We start from the raw sequence: 16,051 nt of genomic DNA, 5'->3' as shown, positions 1-16,051 counted from the left end.
AACAACGCTGGTTCCTATATCTATTTTATTTTATAGATTTAGTTTGCACAATTATTTGTCTCTTTTTACTGAGGCTTTCTTTCCCTAATGGTACTAGTTAAGCAAAGAAAAAATTGAAAAAAAAAAACTCAAAAAGAGTGTATGCCATCTGTTTAAGTTAAATTAATACCGCAAGCGTACGGGTCAATCGTAGCTACGGGTCGAACACGAGGAGATATACGCCACTTTATTTAACTAACTTAAAAGTAATGCAAAGTGAACCAAATTAAAGTGTTAAATTAAACTAATGAAAATTAATGCAACCTACTCATAAGCATCTAACAAACTTAAGGGATTAAATTGGCGTCTTAACACATGAGCATTTAACCTATGAAACTAACGCAAATTAAAAGGAATAAAAATGCAGCCACATATAATAACCACATAAAAAGGAATAAGGGAATAAAAGTGCATCCACAAGTCACAGCCATATATAAAAAAAAAAATAAAAGAAATAGAGGGAGAAGAAGAAGAAGATAGAGAGAGATAGAGGAGAGGGAGAATGAGATTAAGGGTTTAGAGAATGAAAACCTGGATGTGCTTGAATCGGACTGAAATTGCTTTCTCTTCTAAATCTCCAAGTCTTGTCATCAACTTAGAAACTTAGACTAGAAAGCTTGAAACTAAACTAGAATTATTACAACCATATTGAAGACATAAAATTAAAGCATGAATCAAAAGCATCACAATCATGAAATTGAAAGCATGAAATCAAACTAGAACTTAGAAAGCCAAAAACTAGAAGAAGAAAAGAAAAAATTTCACTAATTAATTGAACTAAAAACTACACTAAAAACTGAATTAAAATTGAACTAGAAACTAACTAAAAACTGAATTAAAAACTAACTTCTTACGACCCAGAGGGCAAGGGGTATTTACAGGGGGAAGAGAGGAGAAGAGAGAAGAGGGAAGGGTAGGAGAAATATTCCCTAAGAAAAGAGAATATTCTCTTCTCCTTCCTCTTTTACAATGCCTTGAATCCTAAGATAAAAAAAAAGAAAAAAAAATAGAAAGAAGAAGAAGAGAAGATTGTTTACATAGACCTTCTATTTCTAGAAAAGTAAACTTCCAATTCTAACAAGTGCTTCCTTTTCTTTGTAGATATCTTCTCCAAGCAATAAAATCAAAGCATCTTTGATTTTTCAACTTTTCATGGGTGAGAGAATATCTTTCAAAATAAATCTATCCCAAGTAGAATTCCAGAAGTGCCCTTGAGAAGTTGGAGGAGAGAGAGAGTAAGGGTGATGACTAGGATTCCTTCAAGAATAAATAAAATATCCATTCTGTCCTTCAGAAAACATGGATCATGGGGTGCTTATATAGGCCTCACTATTGTGTTCCTTGCAAAAAATCACCCAAAATAGACCCAAGTTTTGTCCAATTTGGAGTTCGGGAGCCTAAGATATCTCAAGTTGAAGTTGGACTGTTCAGAGCCCTCCAAATGGAATCTTTCGGGTACAAGAAATATAACTTCTGGTTATTGTGTTAAGGACCCTGGAATCCGAACTTTCGCTTCACTTTGTCTCTGGCCGACTGTCAATAATTACAAATAAACCCCTATAGACTATTTTCGTGCTTCGTTACGGAAACGGCTGTAACTTCTTTGTTTCAACTCGGAATCATGTGCCGTTTGAACCGTTGCGAAGTTGACTCGATGGGCTACGTATCCAAGCCATTAACATCTCTAAACAGTTTAAAAATATTTCCTTAGAATCATCTCCTCCATTTTCACAAGAATTCACCTAAAAGCTGAAAAGCACAAGAAAGCACCGAGTAACTCTCTCCAATGTGGTAAAATGTATGCTTTATGCCCTAAGATTTCACGCATAAATGTGCTCATCAGATTCCCCCACACTTGAACGTTACTTGCCCTCAAGTAAAGCAAAAACAAAAACTAATCTAGAATGCAGAAAATCCTAACTCACTTTCGTAGGAATCACGGTTGCACTTAGCATGTGCAACAAGCCTTTAAACCCCTAGGTTACCCCTAGTGGACGAGTTGTGTCTCATGGGTGTTTGCAGTGAATATACACGCAAAATTCAATTGTAAATGAATGCTGTAAATTTTAATCATGGCATAAGTAAGACAGTGCATATAATCCCAAAAAGTGTTCAACTAAAGATCAAGGAGCCAAAGGTTCCCCCACACTTGAATTTTATCACCCCACATCAATTTAAGTAACAAGCATGCATCAAGTTCAAGGGATCTCCTCATATTTTCTGAACACTACTCACCTTCAAGTAAACCCCCCCATAGCATCGATGGAACCAAAGACTTAGGCATTGAGTATTGTTGACAATACTTTCTTTTTTTTTTCCCGCATTAAGGCAAAGGTTTTTTTTTTTCTCAACCACAAACTCTATTTCTACTCCATTACTGTTCTCTGAATGACATTGTGGAGCATACACCAGACACCCAAATACTTGGTAGCTTCGCTTTTTGCATATATCCATAGAGACTTTGAGACATTGATGCAAGAGTTTTTTGAGTTTCCTTCCAAGGAATTTCGATCAAGTCACCCTGCTTCATGAGGCACATTACCCTATCTAGTCCCAAGGAATTCCACCTTCCTTTCTTTTTTTTTTTTTTTTCTTTCATTTACTTTCATGCCTTGCCTTGCCACAAACAAATTAGTCTCAACTACTAGCCAAAAGATCAAAGGGTCCATAAAATACATAGAGAAATCTAACCATCAAATGAAATAATGCTCATTTTTTCCAATTCAATCACTCTCACCGGATACAAACCAACCACTATCCTTGAAAAGGAATTTTTTATTATTTCGCATGCTAGGACACCTAATTCCCTCTCTCTCTCTCGTTTTGCAATCAAAGAGACATATGCACAAAACCAAACTATTGCCACAATCAAAATTCACCAATTAAGCCCAACAACCCCCCCACACTTAATTCATGCAGTGTCCTCAATGCATGCATAAAAGAAAAAAAATAAGGACAAGGGAGGAGATGAAGGGGCTTACCAGATATAATCAACAAAGAGGATCATGAAGAGTCATGAGCTCTACAAAAAGTGCTAGGAGCAGCAACAAAAATCTCAATCCATGGCCAGTAAATGGAGAAATAGCTTCAGACCCAGAAAACACTCGACCATGAATTTTAGTAAAGCGAGAAATAATATGGAAGTTAAGCACAACTGAGAAATATCCAATAGAAATATCTATCCTCATGGGACAGTGAAAAATGAAGGCATTAAAACTCAGGCCATAAATCTGTCCCTCCTTTCCCGTTTGCAATGTAGAACACCTATCATTCTTTGAAAAACCAATCAAAAACGGATCACAATAAGCATAAAAAGGATTATGAATAACCTCATATAAATAATCATAAAAAATTGAAGGTTTACTCAAATCAATCCTAGCAATACAACTATCCGCTCTTTGCATAACTTGGTTTGCCAAATAAGGATCATGGAAATATGCTTGAAAGGCATTATGACTAACATTGTCCTCCTCAATAAAATCGTCAAACCTAGGAGGTTTGGACAAAGCAACATGTGAGACAATGAAATCCTCAAAATGACAATTATCTAAGTTTTCCAAAGAGAGGGGGGGAGATCGAATTTCCTGGCTTTCTATGTTATCATGAAAATCTGATTCTAAATCAATAAATTCACTAGACACACTAAAATCAGAAATTTCAGGCAAAAGGTGGACTTCCCCAGGTAGCTCATCAAACCTCGCTTCACTAATATCTTGAGGAGACTCAATCTCAACAAATAAATCATCATGAAAAGCAGCTTGTTGGGAATGACTCTCATTAACCTCAAACTGGGGTGGTGGACTTTCAATAACATTAAACTGGGGATGGGGCGGTTCAGGCTGACTAGGTAATGTACCCGTTTCCTCCTCTTGCACCATGGTTATCAGTTGAGAGAGTTGCTTCTCCATGGTATTTTGGCTTGTTGTGAGAAGGTCTATGTATTTCTCAAGCTCATTCAGTCTGGCCTCCTCACCCATGTTTTGAAACTCAAGGGGTTGGTGATATGGTTCAAGGAGAGGTGGCCCATTGAGATTTAATGGAGGGTTGGGCATTGGAGGACCAAACTGACCATGATATTGGAAATTGGGTGGTCCAGCTTGGTTATTCCATTGATCCCACAAGAAATCGGGATGATCACTCCACCCTTGATTGTAAGTGCCAAAAGAATTGTATTGAAATTGAGGACTCATATTCTCATCACCATAGCTACCCCCATAAAGATTAGGGCATCCTTCCATAACATGGATTGTTTGGGGAAGTGACCAATCAAAATTTCCCGAAAGTCCATAGTTGGGTTGGGGAGAAAAATTGTACTGGGGTGGTGCAAAATTGTTCTCTATCTCACTACTTTTGGCTTCCCTAACCTGTTTAAACATTTTCTCCAAAATCATGGTTGCCTTAGCATAGGTCCATCTTTCTCCCAAAGTCTTATATGGAAGTGTATCTCCCATTATTCTAAATTAACCACCTATCCCAAATTGAGGTCTCCCATAAAAAAAAGTTTAAAGAAAAATAAAAGACAAGAAAAAAAATACTAAAAACAAGAGGGAGCCCAAGGTAGATAGTGCATCTATCCCTCAGAAATCGAAACAATGGTTCCAAAGCTGTAAGGTTGCCACATAGGTTGACAGCAAGGGAACCCATATAGTCTTCACGAGCCACCTACAGGCGACTCCAAATGGATTCTGATGTAGGATGGAGGACTACTGTATGTTTATATTTCCAACGCTCTGACTATGTTGCTTTCCTGTTATCAAGAGTGGTCACCTCCAAAGATAAGTCACATGCCAATCCAAACCACCCAACGAATCAAGTGGCACCAAGATTGGCTGGGTTTGGGCATATGAAGGACTTTAGATTGGGCGCACACTATTTGAAACAGAAGAGAAACGAGTAGAGGTTTTCAAAAATTTTTTTTTTTTTTTAAAAAGAAAGAGGAGAAAGAGAAGAAACTAAAGCACTTCGAATTACTTAAAAATCAGAAAAATAAAATGGTCAATAATCTCCCCGGCAACGGCGCCAAAAACTTGTTTGAGTTAAAATAATACCGCAAGCATACGGGTCAATCGTAGCTACGGGTCGAACACGAGGAGATATACGCCACTTTATTTAACTAACTTAAAAGTAATGCAAAGTGAACCAAATTAAAGTGTTAAATTAAACTAATGAAAATTAATGCAACCTACTCATAAGAATCTAACAAAATTAAGGGATTAAATTGGCGTCCTAACACATGAGCATCTAACCTATCAAACTAACGCAAATTGAAAGGAATAAAAATGCAGCCACACATAATAACCACATAAAAAGGAATAAGGGAATAAAAGTGCATCCACAAGTCACAATCATATATAAAAAAAAAATAAAAGAAATAGAGGGAGAAGAAGAAGAAGATAGAGAGAGATAGAGGAGAGGGAGAATGAGATTAAGGGTTTAGAGAATGAAAACCTGGATGTGCTTGAACCGGACTGAAATTACTTTCTCTTCTAAATCTCCAAGTCTTGTCATCAACTTAGAAACTTAGACTAGAAAGCTTGAAACTAAACTAGAATTATTACAACCATATTGAAGACATAAAATTAAAGCATGAATCAAAAGCATCACAACCATGAAATTGAAAGCATGAAATCAAACTAGAACTTAGAAAGCCAAAAACTAGAAGAAGAGAAGAAAAAATTTCATTAATTAATTGAACTAAAAACTACACTAAAAACTGAATTAAAATTGAACTAGAAACTAACTAAAAACTGAATTAAAAACTAACTTCTTACAACCCAGAGGGCAAGGGGTATTTATAGGGGGAAGAGAGGAGAAGAGAGAAGAGGGAAGTGTCATTAATTAATTGAACTAAAAACTACACTAAAAACTGAATTAAAATTGAACTAGAAACTAACTAAAAACTGAATTAAAAACTAACTTCTTACAACCCAGAGGGCAAGGGGTATTTATAGGGGGAAGAGAGGAGAAGAGAAAAGAGGGAAGTGTAGGAGAAATATTCCCTAAGAAAAGAGAATATTCTCTTCTCCTTCCTCTTTTACAATGCCTTGAATCCTAAGAAAAAAAAAAAAAAAAAATAGAAAGAAGAAGAAGAGAAGATTGTTTACATAGACCTTCTATTTCTAGAAAAGTAAACTTCCAATTCTAACAAGTGCTTCCTTTTCTTTGTAGATATCTTCTCCAAGCAATAAAATCAAAGCATCTTTGATTTTTCAACTTTCCATAGGTGAGAGAATATCTTTCAAAATAAATCTATCCCAAGTAGAATTTCAGACGTGCCCTTGAGAAGTTGGAGGAGAGAGAGAGTAAGGGTGATGACTAGGATTCCTTCAAGAATAAATAAAATACCCATTCTGTCCTTCAGAAAACATGGAGCATGGGGTGCTTATATAGGCCTCACCATTGTGTTCCTTGCGAAAAATCACCCAAAATAGACCCAAGTTTTGTCCAATTTGGAGTTCGGGAGCCCAAGATATCTCAAGTTGAAGTTGGACTGTTCAGAGCCCTCCAAATGGAATCTTTCGGTACAAGAAATATAACTTCTGATTATTGTATTAAGGCCCCTAGAATCCGAACTTTCGCTTCACTTTGTCTCCGGCCGACTGTCAATAATTACAAATAAACTCCTACAGACCATTTTCGTGCTTCATTACGAAACGGCCGTAACTTATTCGTTTCAACTTGGAATCATGTGCCGTTTGAACCGTTGGGAAGCTGACTTGATAGGCTACGTATCCAACCCATTAACACCTTTAAACATCTTAAAAACATTTCCTTAACATCATCTCCTCTATTTTCACAAGAATTTACCTAAAACCTGAAAAACACAAGAAAGCACCGAGTAACTCTGTCCAATGTGGTAAAATGTATGCCCTAAGATTTCACACATAAATGTGCTCATCACCATCCACTCCCCTTCATAAACTAAATAAGATTGTTACACAAATTGACATTCCCTTTGGATTAATGGTAGTTGTTTCCCCAATTGATATTCCTGGATTGCGATTTCTACATAAACCTCTATAATCCACCCATCTTGAATTGCCTCCGGTTCCATGAATGTAGTAGAAAAACTCCTATTAGGCTTGCATTCTAAGTCGATTACACATATGACAAAAATAGTTGTTTTTATTACCAGAGAATGCAAAATCAACCTATAATGCATTATGATGAACCACAATATGACTGACTAGTCATGAAGTGACACATTGAAAATCAGGATTACGGTCGAACCGACCACCCGCCCTGGACTGAACCCTGCTAGTCCTGGGTGAATCAAGTTTTGCCATACTCGGCACCCAGACCAGATGTCGAACATAAACCCAAACAGATCATTCAAAAGAACAGCTACCGAGTCGACCCGAAGACTAAGATCAAGAATTGGCCTAGTTCACTCAGATAAAACCCTAAAGCTTGGGCACCGAGCACTTAAACCTATTTGGTTAGTTAACCTGACCATAGTCCGATGCAGTTAAGGTCACACTTTCCATGTGGCTCCCAACCCGACAGGTGTCACAACCTAGAGATGACATCTATAGTTATGTGAGACACTACCTACCATCTCCGACCAGGAAAATCATACACCGATCTACTAACTCAATCCTATAAATAGCGATGCCTACCTCAGGTAAAAGGGACTTTATCACTTCTTACTGGTTGGATTTGAGTCTTTATCTGTTGCAGATTTAACTTAGGTTTCCGGGTGTATTAACAGGTTCAGGCCGGCACACTTTTCTCTTGTGTTATTTGATTGTGTAGGATAGCTCAACCAAGTAGAAATCACTCAGATTTCACCGCAACACATTCCAAGAACGCATACTAAAGACATCCTTGGTACTTCATAAATTTTCATTGATCAAAACAACAATTATACAAATGCTACAACAAACATATCCTTAATCCTCATATATCCCTTTTTCTGCAAATTTTTTGTTTTAAGCTATACCATAACGAATCAAATAGATGAAAAAGATGATGCAGAGGAGGATGAAACACCATGGCCTCTTTTGTATGATTGCATACCCATTTGGAGCCCATACCCAAACGGGTACAGCGGGTCATAATACGGATCCCCAAAATTCATCGGTAGCTGGTCGACCCGCCGGAACCATGTCCTCGGAAGCTTACCCTGGAAATCATAATCCCCAAATATAACATCAGCAATCCCTTTTCCAGCTTCACTCCCTGGAAGCCAAGCAGCCACCAATGCCTCCATCATGTCAACATAAGGCTCTATCACAACGGGTCGACCCGACACAATGATAACCAGACATTTCACCTCCTCGCACACAGTCTTGATTGTCTCCTCCCCGTCCTGTGCAAGCCTGAGCTCTTTACTATCGCCGTCTGTTTCCGCATATGGGAGCTCACCGACAACCACGATTGCATAGGAAGAATCCCGGTTATTGTTAACGAATTGCTTGTCAGGTTTTGCTTGGAACATGACCCGGGTCTGCTTGCTAACAGCCCTCTTGATGCCTTCTAAGATTGTTGTTCCTTCGGTGATGTTGCCTGAGCCGCCCTTCCATGAAACAGTCCACCCTCCACATTGGTAGCCGATGTTGTGTGCATGAGACCCAACCACAAGAATCTTTGGGGCATTCTTGCTCAAAGGAAGCATCTTCTTCTCTCCATTTCTATTCTTCAACAACACCAAACTCTTCCTCACGGCTTCTCTTGCTAATTCCCTATGTTTCTGTGGGTCCAAAAGGTTAAGAAGTTATACCAATTTTAATGATGAAAATACCCATATCAATGAAATCGGTTGATTCAGTTGGGTGTTGGACTAACCTTGTGTCCAACCATGGGATGGAGAGACCGGTCAGCCATGGGCTGTTCGAAAAGCCCAAGAATGAACTTCACCCTAAGGATTCGCCTCACAGCATCATCAATCCTGCTGATCGGAATGTCGCCGGAAGACACAAGCTCCGTCATATATGTGATGTATTGCTGGTATTTGTAAGGGATCATGACCATGTCGATTCCAGCGTTGATTGCTGCCTTCAGGCTTTCTTTGTAGTGTGAACCGGGTGGGTTGGTCATCCGGTCAATTGCTTCCCAGTCTGATATGACCATACCCTGTCCCATGTAGCAGCCCATACATAGTGATGACCACTAGGGTGTCAGGAACAGGTTAAGGGTAGAAATGTAAATTCAGAGATGTTGTATAATAATTTTATGCTACCTGGAAGGACATCTCTTGTTTGAGAATGCGAGTGAGGAGGAAAGGGTTGGCATGCATCTTGATCCCGTTCCAGCTAGAGTAAGAAGCCATGATAGTCGACACCCCCATGGCGATTGCATCAATATAAGGGGTCATGTGGATGCGATACATGTCGTCATATGTAGTCACCGTGTTGTGCTCGTCGACCCCTCCTTGTGTCCCACCATCGGCGGCGTAGTGTTTTGCACAAGCCAGAACTTTCATTCCCCTGTAATGGACTCATTCAATAACAACCATCATAATTTAGAATCTCCACCATTCAATAAATGACTAGAGACCACGGTTTTAGGAATCTATATGGGATTGGTCATGTCATGTCATACGGATCTATGATACGATACAAATAGAAGGTAAAATAGTAAATCTATGATACTGCATTGGCATCTTTGAAAGCAAAAACATCACATACAAAACCTCTCATTGACTCATTAGGGCTGCGTTTGGCATGCATTCTTGGAATTCATTCTAGGTCGATTTTGCATTCTCGAATACTAAAAATAGTTGTTTTTATCGTTTGAAAATGCAAAATTGACCTAGAATGCATACCAAACACAACCAAGATCTTCAGGTGCATGTATGTGCAGAGGATCCGACCTCAATAGGGTTGAAAAAGGAAATAAACTTCAAACAGAAAAAGGAAGTACCCGTGCGCGAAGGGGTAACCGAGTGTGTGATTGTGAGGAGGGTAGCCCTGTAAGCCTAGTATGATCTTGGCCATGCTCTTCACAATCTGTGTATCCTCGCTGTAGCTCTCGTAGCACCGACCCCACCGCGGATCCCTACACACCTGCAGTTCCACACATCCAAAACCCCAACCATTTTCAAAGAGAATAATTAGTTAAAAGATGAACGAGACGACATCCGTGGTAAGAGATGTTGATTATTCCAATAGTAGGTGCTACTTTTGGGGGATAGGAGACCTACTCCATCTTCGAAATGGTATAGGAATAGCGGATACTATACTACTAGGGATCATAGTTTGAAAATCAGTTTTGACTTGGGTGAGTCGCCGGTCAAATTTTTGGAAAACCTGGCCAAGAGTCGTGTAGACTATGTCAAGGTAAAAGATGGGGAGACTGGGTCATAAATCGTCATTGTCAAATAAGGCTCAGTATTTTTTCCCAGTCATGACAGACTTGGCGTGTTTAGTCGTTATAAAAAAATAAATAAAGCCGATTCACTTAGAATCTGAGTTGACTAAAATAGTAAATCCGTATTCTAAAATAGCAAGAAACCCACCCTCAACTCCTCAATTCTTTTACCTTGTTCAATGGTATAAACTCAAAATGCATTGATACAGAATTCTTTGATTTTTTTTTCTGGTTTTCCCTTTTTTCTGTATTTTTCTTAGTTTTTACTAATTTATACATATTTATTGTATTAAAAAATTAAAAAACGGGACTCGCCTTGACCGAGTTTGACAAGGCCGAATCACCAGGTTTTTGTGAAAGACGAGTTGAGTTAGAAAACTGGGTTTTCCAACTATGCTAGGGATTTAAAAGCTGCCCCTGCGGTTTCTAACCCAATTAGTGAGTTAGGACTTTGAAGTGGCCTTTCCACTGGTAACTTCGCTTGGAACTAAGATTTTTTTTATACAAGTTTTTATAAAACAAAGGTATAGAGAAAAGAATTGAGAGCATATGATTTTTTAATCTGAATAATTAAAAACCATTTGAAATAAGAATTAATTAAAAGAAAATTCTTATCTTGACAAAAATATTGAACTAAGAATTTGAAACCTTTATTTTAAATTTCTTTTAGGATAACATATATTTTTTTTTCAATGAATATAAATCCTATGAAATATCATTTTATATACATACTTCATTAAATAATTCATATAATATCATATATTTTTTTTACGGTCTTGACACAATCGTGCAAGAGTCCTTTGGTCAATGCTTTTTTATTACAAAGACAATTAAAGGAGGTAGAAGGTTTCTAGAAGTTGTAACCCTTAATTAAATTAATCCAAACAGATAAAAAAATTTGTTGCTACCCTGGTTGCAGTAGTGCTCCTCTTACCCGTGCTTGCAGCCAAAGGAATGGAATAATTTCACTCCTTTCGGTTCATAAATATACCCTCCTAGGATTTTATAGTTTCCAAAGAGAAAGAGAGAGAGCTTACAGCAACACAGGGAGCGAAAGTGTACTGCATTCCGGTGCCTTGAACCTCCAAAGCAGTGGCACTTCCGATCCTCACCATTAAATCCTCATCCCTTCATCAGAACAAAACAAGAAAATATTAACCAAAAATCTGGTGGCAATTTATAATTTATTGATCTAAAGCTTCTGTCTCTCTCACAGTCCAAAATATTCACACAAGCAAGCAGAGAAACAAGAAGTCAGAGAAACCTTGCAGCTCCAAGGCCGACGTTATGAGGAAAAATAGTGGCACCGAGGGCGTTATTATGGCCATGGACTGCGTCAGTGCCATATATTATGGGAATCCCAAGCCTTGCCGATAACGCAGACTTCTGGAATCCATCGATCAAGTCCGCCCACATAGCAGGGGTTGCATTTGGCGCTATAACAGAAGGAACGTTCGGCACTACTCCGTTCACTACACTCCCTGAAATTAATAACCAGAACAACCCTCATCGTCATTGTTTCATCTTTAGATCTTCAAAGAAATCAAGAAAATTAAGCTTCAAACAAGAAGGAAAACTTAGAAAACTACATAAGAAGCAGGGGACGAACCGATGGAATGATTTATAAGAACGTCAGGAGAGGCGACGGAACGATCGATTTGGGCCATTTGGCCGATCTTTTCATGAGTTGTCATCCGAGAAAGGAGATCTGAGATTCGGTATTCGATCGGGAGTCCTGGATCCTTGTAACGAGCTTGAGCTGTTTCTGCTGAAGCAGAAGGGAAGATGAAGATGAAGGGAAAGAGAAAGAGAAAGGAACGGAGGTGGAGAGAGGAGCAATGGCGATCGCCATGGCTATGGGAGGTTTTGCTTCTTTGGATTTCTGTCTTCTTCATATTTTCTTAGCCTTCTGTAGGAATGACGAGTAACGACTGTATGTGGAATTCAGATTTTGAAATCTCTGCTATTTATAGAATTTGGGAAGGTTATCAAACTGTGTCTTCTTTGTACATTCTCTTGTAAGAACAGCATGCTGAGCAAGCTGCATGCTCATATGATCACGACTCACGAGAGAATAAAAGTGACCTTCCATCCACTAGTTTCTATTTTAAAAAGATTTACTTAATCCCGATAACTAGTTATTAGTCATGCCACCGAAGAAGAAAATAAACTTGAACTTCAAAAATTTCCTCAACCATCATTTATCACTATAGACTGCCGATCTGGACAATCTCTTAGATTGAGATGTAGTGGGATGTGAAGACAACGATAAGTGCTCCTTAATTGTTGGGGTACAAATCAAACCTCCTATTATCTTAAAAGAAAAAAAAAAAACTTCAAAAAAAAAAACTAATCTATGGGCATCAAAGAGAAGGGCATCTTAATAGTAGGGATTGAATATAAAGGAAACGGATAAAAAAGGAAAGAAAAAAAATTCCAAACCCACCTTCTAATCCTAATTTGCTTCAAGGCATTTGTCACTCATCCATTCTCACCATCTAATCTTAATTTGCTTCTTTCCTTTGTTCGATTACAAATCGAAGCTCCTATTATTACCCCAATAAAAAAAAAGGTCTAACGGCATAGTTTAAAGCAGGGTTTTAGTAAGCGACATCGTTCTCTGCAAATTCCAATCCAAATCGGCCGTATCGCCGGTATGGATCGGTCATGTTTTCTTAAAAAAACAGTAAAGTTTAGTTTTCCTCCTTATATTCGACCAAGGATCATATTCGCATACGTGAAAGGCTCCTAGCTGTTCAGATGGAATCTACTCCGTGGGACCCACATGGAGGGCATTCCATTTGAACGGCTGTGAGACGTTCTCTTCACATACGTGAACGTGAGCCCAACTCCTTATTTTTCCCATTTCAATTTTTATCTCTTGACGGCACGGTCTTCCCTCTTATTCTTCCCATTACGAATTAAATCTGTTATATTTTTAGAATGAAACGGTCATAAATGAGAATTGAGCTTTTGAAAAACAAAAAAAAAAAAAAAAAAAAGAAGAAATGAGATAGGGGTGTTTTTGGAAGTACACTTCTATTTTCTTCTTAGGTGGCATGACTAATAACTAACTATGGGGATTAAGTAAATCATTTTTTAATAGAAACTAGCGGGCTTAAAACAAATTTGAAATCTACCTGTCTTGTAATTTCAGTTCTTATCTGGTGGATCTTAGAAATTATTCCTTAATGAAAACAAAAAGGACAGATAGTAACAACAAGCTGCCTAGCACAGCTTGGTGAGTCAGTGGTGCACTTGACCCATGCTCACCAGGAGGTATAAAATATATATATAAGCTCCCAATTCCCCAAAAAAAAAAAAAAAAAAAGGATAGGTGGTTACCTTTCACATGTATGTTCATTTCAGTCGTTATGTTTGGCAGATAGGCTATAGATATATAAACGGTAGGATCGAGTTTCCCGTTACCCATGTTGAAGGGGATACCACAGGGTGGAAGAAGGCGGGATGGGGCATCCGAAGTGTATTTTGAAACATACCAAAACCCTAGGAGGGATTTGTGAACCCAAGGATGGTGGGGGAACAACCCTCTATGGGTGGAGGGAAACTTATTCCAAAAAGGTTAAAAAAAAACATAATAAAAACTAAGGGAAAAGCAATTTGGATCCTCTGCTGCTGCTTGCCCGTGCGGCCGATGTCAAGTCTTGCACAGGTAGGGTCGAAATGACTGCCCTATCCATTGCCTGAGCACCTACCCCGGAAGGTTTGGGTGATCATTTTTCTCCTGCTTGTGTGAGGCTACACGCCGGCCGCACGGGCAGAAGGCAACAGAGGATCACGAACCACGGAAATATCTACTTTGGGTAACGGAAAACTCGATCCTTTTCTTTTCTTTTCTGACATTCCGAGAATCTGAGGTACCCAAAAAAGGAAATGACTTCATGCATTTTTTTTCATTGAATTATTCCAAACATAGTACTACTTAGGTGATCTTGTGCTTTAGTACAATTTTTTTTTTTTTGGTAAAATGCTCAAGTGCATTTTGGTCCACAACATTAAATGGGGAAACACTCCCATTATCCTATAGACACTTGATATTAAAAAATGTTTCAAGGGAGAGGGCCCAGTAAGCTCTGATGGGGTGGGAAGCCCCATTCTTGAGTGTTGATCATTTTTTCTCATATTCCAAAGTAATTGATTGTGATAAGAACAAAGCAGGTTAGGCATATGAGGTTCTGTTCCATGGCAATTTTGTTTTGATCGGTACAGTTTTATTGTGACAGACCATGAAGTTGAAGTAGAGGCTCAAAGCAAATATGGATAGTAGATTGTTGAATTTTGTATTAATTCTAAGGTATATGTGGAACTTCTTTTTGACATAGATTTGATTTGATTATGGACTCCCCTATCAATGTACATGGCAATTACTACTCTATTTGATGAACAACGCTGGTCCCTATATCTATTTTATTTTATAGATTTAGCTTGCACAATTATTTGTCTCTTTTTACTGAGGCTTTCTTTACCTAATGGTACTAGTTAAGCAAAGAAAAAACTAAAAAAAAAGCTCAAAAAGAGTGTATGCCATCCGCTCCCCTTCATAAACTAAATAAGATTGTTACACAAATTGACATTCCCTTTGGATTAATGGTAGTTGTTTCCCCAATCGATATTCCTAGGTTGCGATGTCTACATAAACCTCTATAATGCAGCCATCTTGGATTGCCTCCGGTTCCATCAATGTAGTAGAAAAACTCCTATTATGCTTGCATTCTAAGTAGATTTCACATATGATAAAAATAGTTGTTTTTATCACCAGAGAATGCAAAATCAACCTATAATGCATTCTGATGAACCACAATTATGATTGGCTAGTCATCAAGTGACACATTGCAAATCAGGATTACGGTCGAACCAACCACCCCCCTTGGACTGAACCACGCGAGTCCTAGGCGAACCAAGTTACGCCATACTCGGCACCCAGACCAGATGTCAGACATAAACCCAAACATATCATTCGTAAGAACAGCTACCGAGTTGACTAGGAGACTAAGGTCAAGAATCGGCCTAGTTCACACAGATAAAACCCTAAAGCTTGGGCAAAAAGCACTTAAACCTATTTGGTTAGTTAACCTGACCATAGTTCGATCCAGTTAAGGTCACACTTTGCTTGTGGCTCCCAACCCGATAGGTGTCACACCCTAGAGATGACACCTATAGTTATGTGAGACACTACCTGCCATCTCCGACCAAGAAAATTATACACCGATCTACTAACTCAATCCTATAAATAGCGATGCCTACCTCAGGTAAAAGGTACACTCTCACTTGTTACTCTTTGGATTTGAGTCTTTATCTGTTGCAGATCTAACTTAGGTATCGGAGTGTATTAACAGGTTCAAGCCGGCACTCTTTTCTCTTGTGTTATTTGCTTGTGCAGGACAGCTCAGCCAAGTAGAAATCAACTCGGATTTCGTCACAACACATTCCAAGAACGTATACTAAACACAGCCTTCATAAATTTTCATTGATCAAAACAACAATTATACAAATGCTACAACAAACATATCCTTGATCCTCATATATCCCTTTTTCTACAAATTTTTTATTATAAGCTATACCATAATGAATCAAATAGATGAAAAAGATGATGCGGAGGTGGATGAAACATTATGGCCTCTTTTGTATGATTGGATACCCATCTGGAGCCCATACCCAAATGGGTACAGCAGGTCATAAT

General features: G+C 38.4%; 1 protein-coding gene across 1 annotated transcript; it reads right to left on the bottom strand.

Annotated features, from left to right (window-relative positions):
• Positions 1-7,990: 7,990 nt before the first annotated feature.
• On the bottom strand, positions 7,991-12,017 carry LOC122645244 (beta-glucosidase BoGH3B-like). The gene is made up of 7 exons (XM_043838570.1): positions 11,960-12,017; positions 11,615-11,831; positions 11,388-11,478; positions 9,904-10,046; positions 9,221-9,467; positions 8,827-9,114; positions 7,991-8,731 (listed from the first exon to the last, which is right to left on the bottom strand). Exons 1-7 carry the CDS (start codon positions 12,015-12,017, stop codon positions 7,991-7,993), a joined length of 1,785 nt encoding a protein of 594 aa, XP_043694505.1.
• Positions 12,018-16,051: the final 4,034 nt, after the last annotated feature.

Source organism: Telopea speciosissima, chromosome 11 (genome assembly GCF_018873765.1).
Source record: "Telopea speciosissima isolate NSW1024214 ecotype Mountain lineage chromosome 11, Tspe_v1, whole genome shotgun sequence".
Lineage (NCBI taxonomy): Eukaryota > Viridiplantae > Streptophyta > Magnoliopsida > Proteales > Proteaceae > Telopea > Telopea speciosissima.
The sequence above is the reverse complement of the archived record's forward strand: the minus strand, read 5'-3'. Positions and strand labels throughout refer to the sequence as shown.

Coding starts and splice junctions, on each gene's coding strand:
- LOC122645244 (XM_043838570.1), bottom strand. CDS start 12,017: ATGGCCCAAATCGATCGTTCCGTCGCCTCTCCTGACGTTCTTATAAAT. Junction 11,832..11,959: donor TCTTATAAATCATTCCATCG/GTTCGTCCCCTG, acceptor TATTAATTTCAG/GGAGTGTAGTGAACGGAGTA. Junction 11,479..11,614: donor GTCGGCCTTGGAGCTGCAAG/GTTTCTCTGACT, acceptor GTTCTGATGAAG/GGATGAGGATTTAATGGTGA.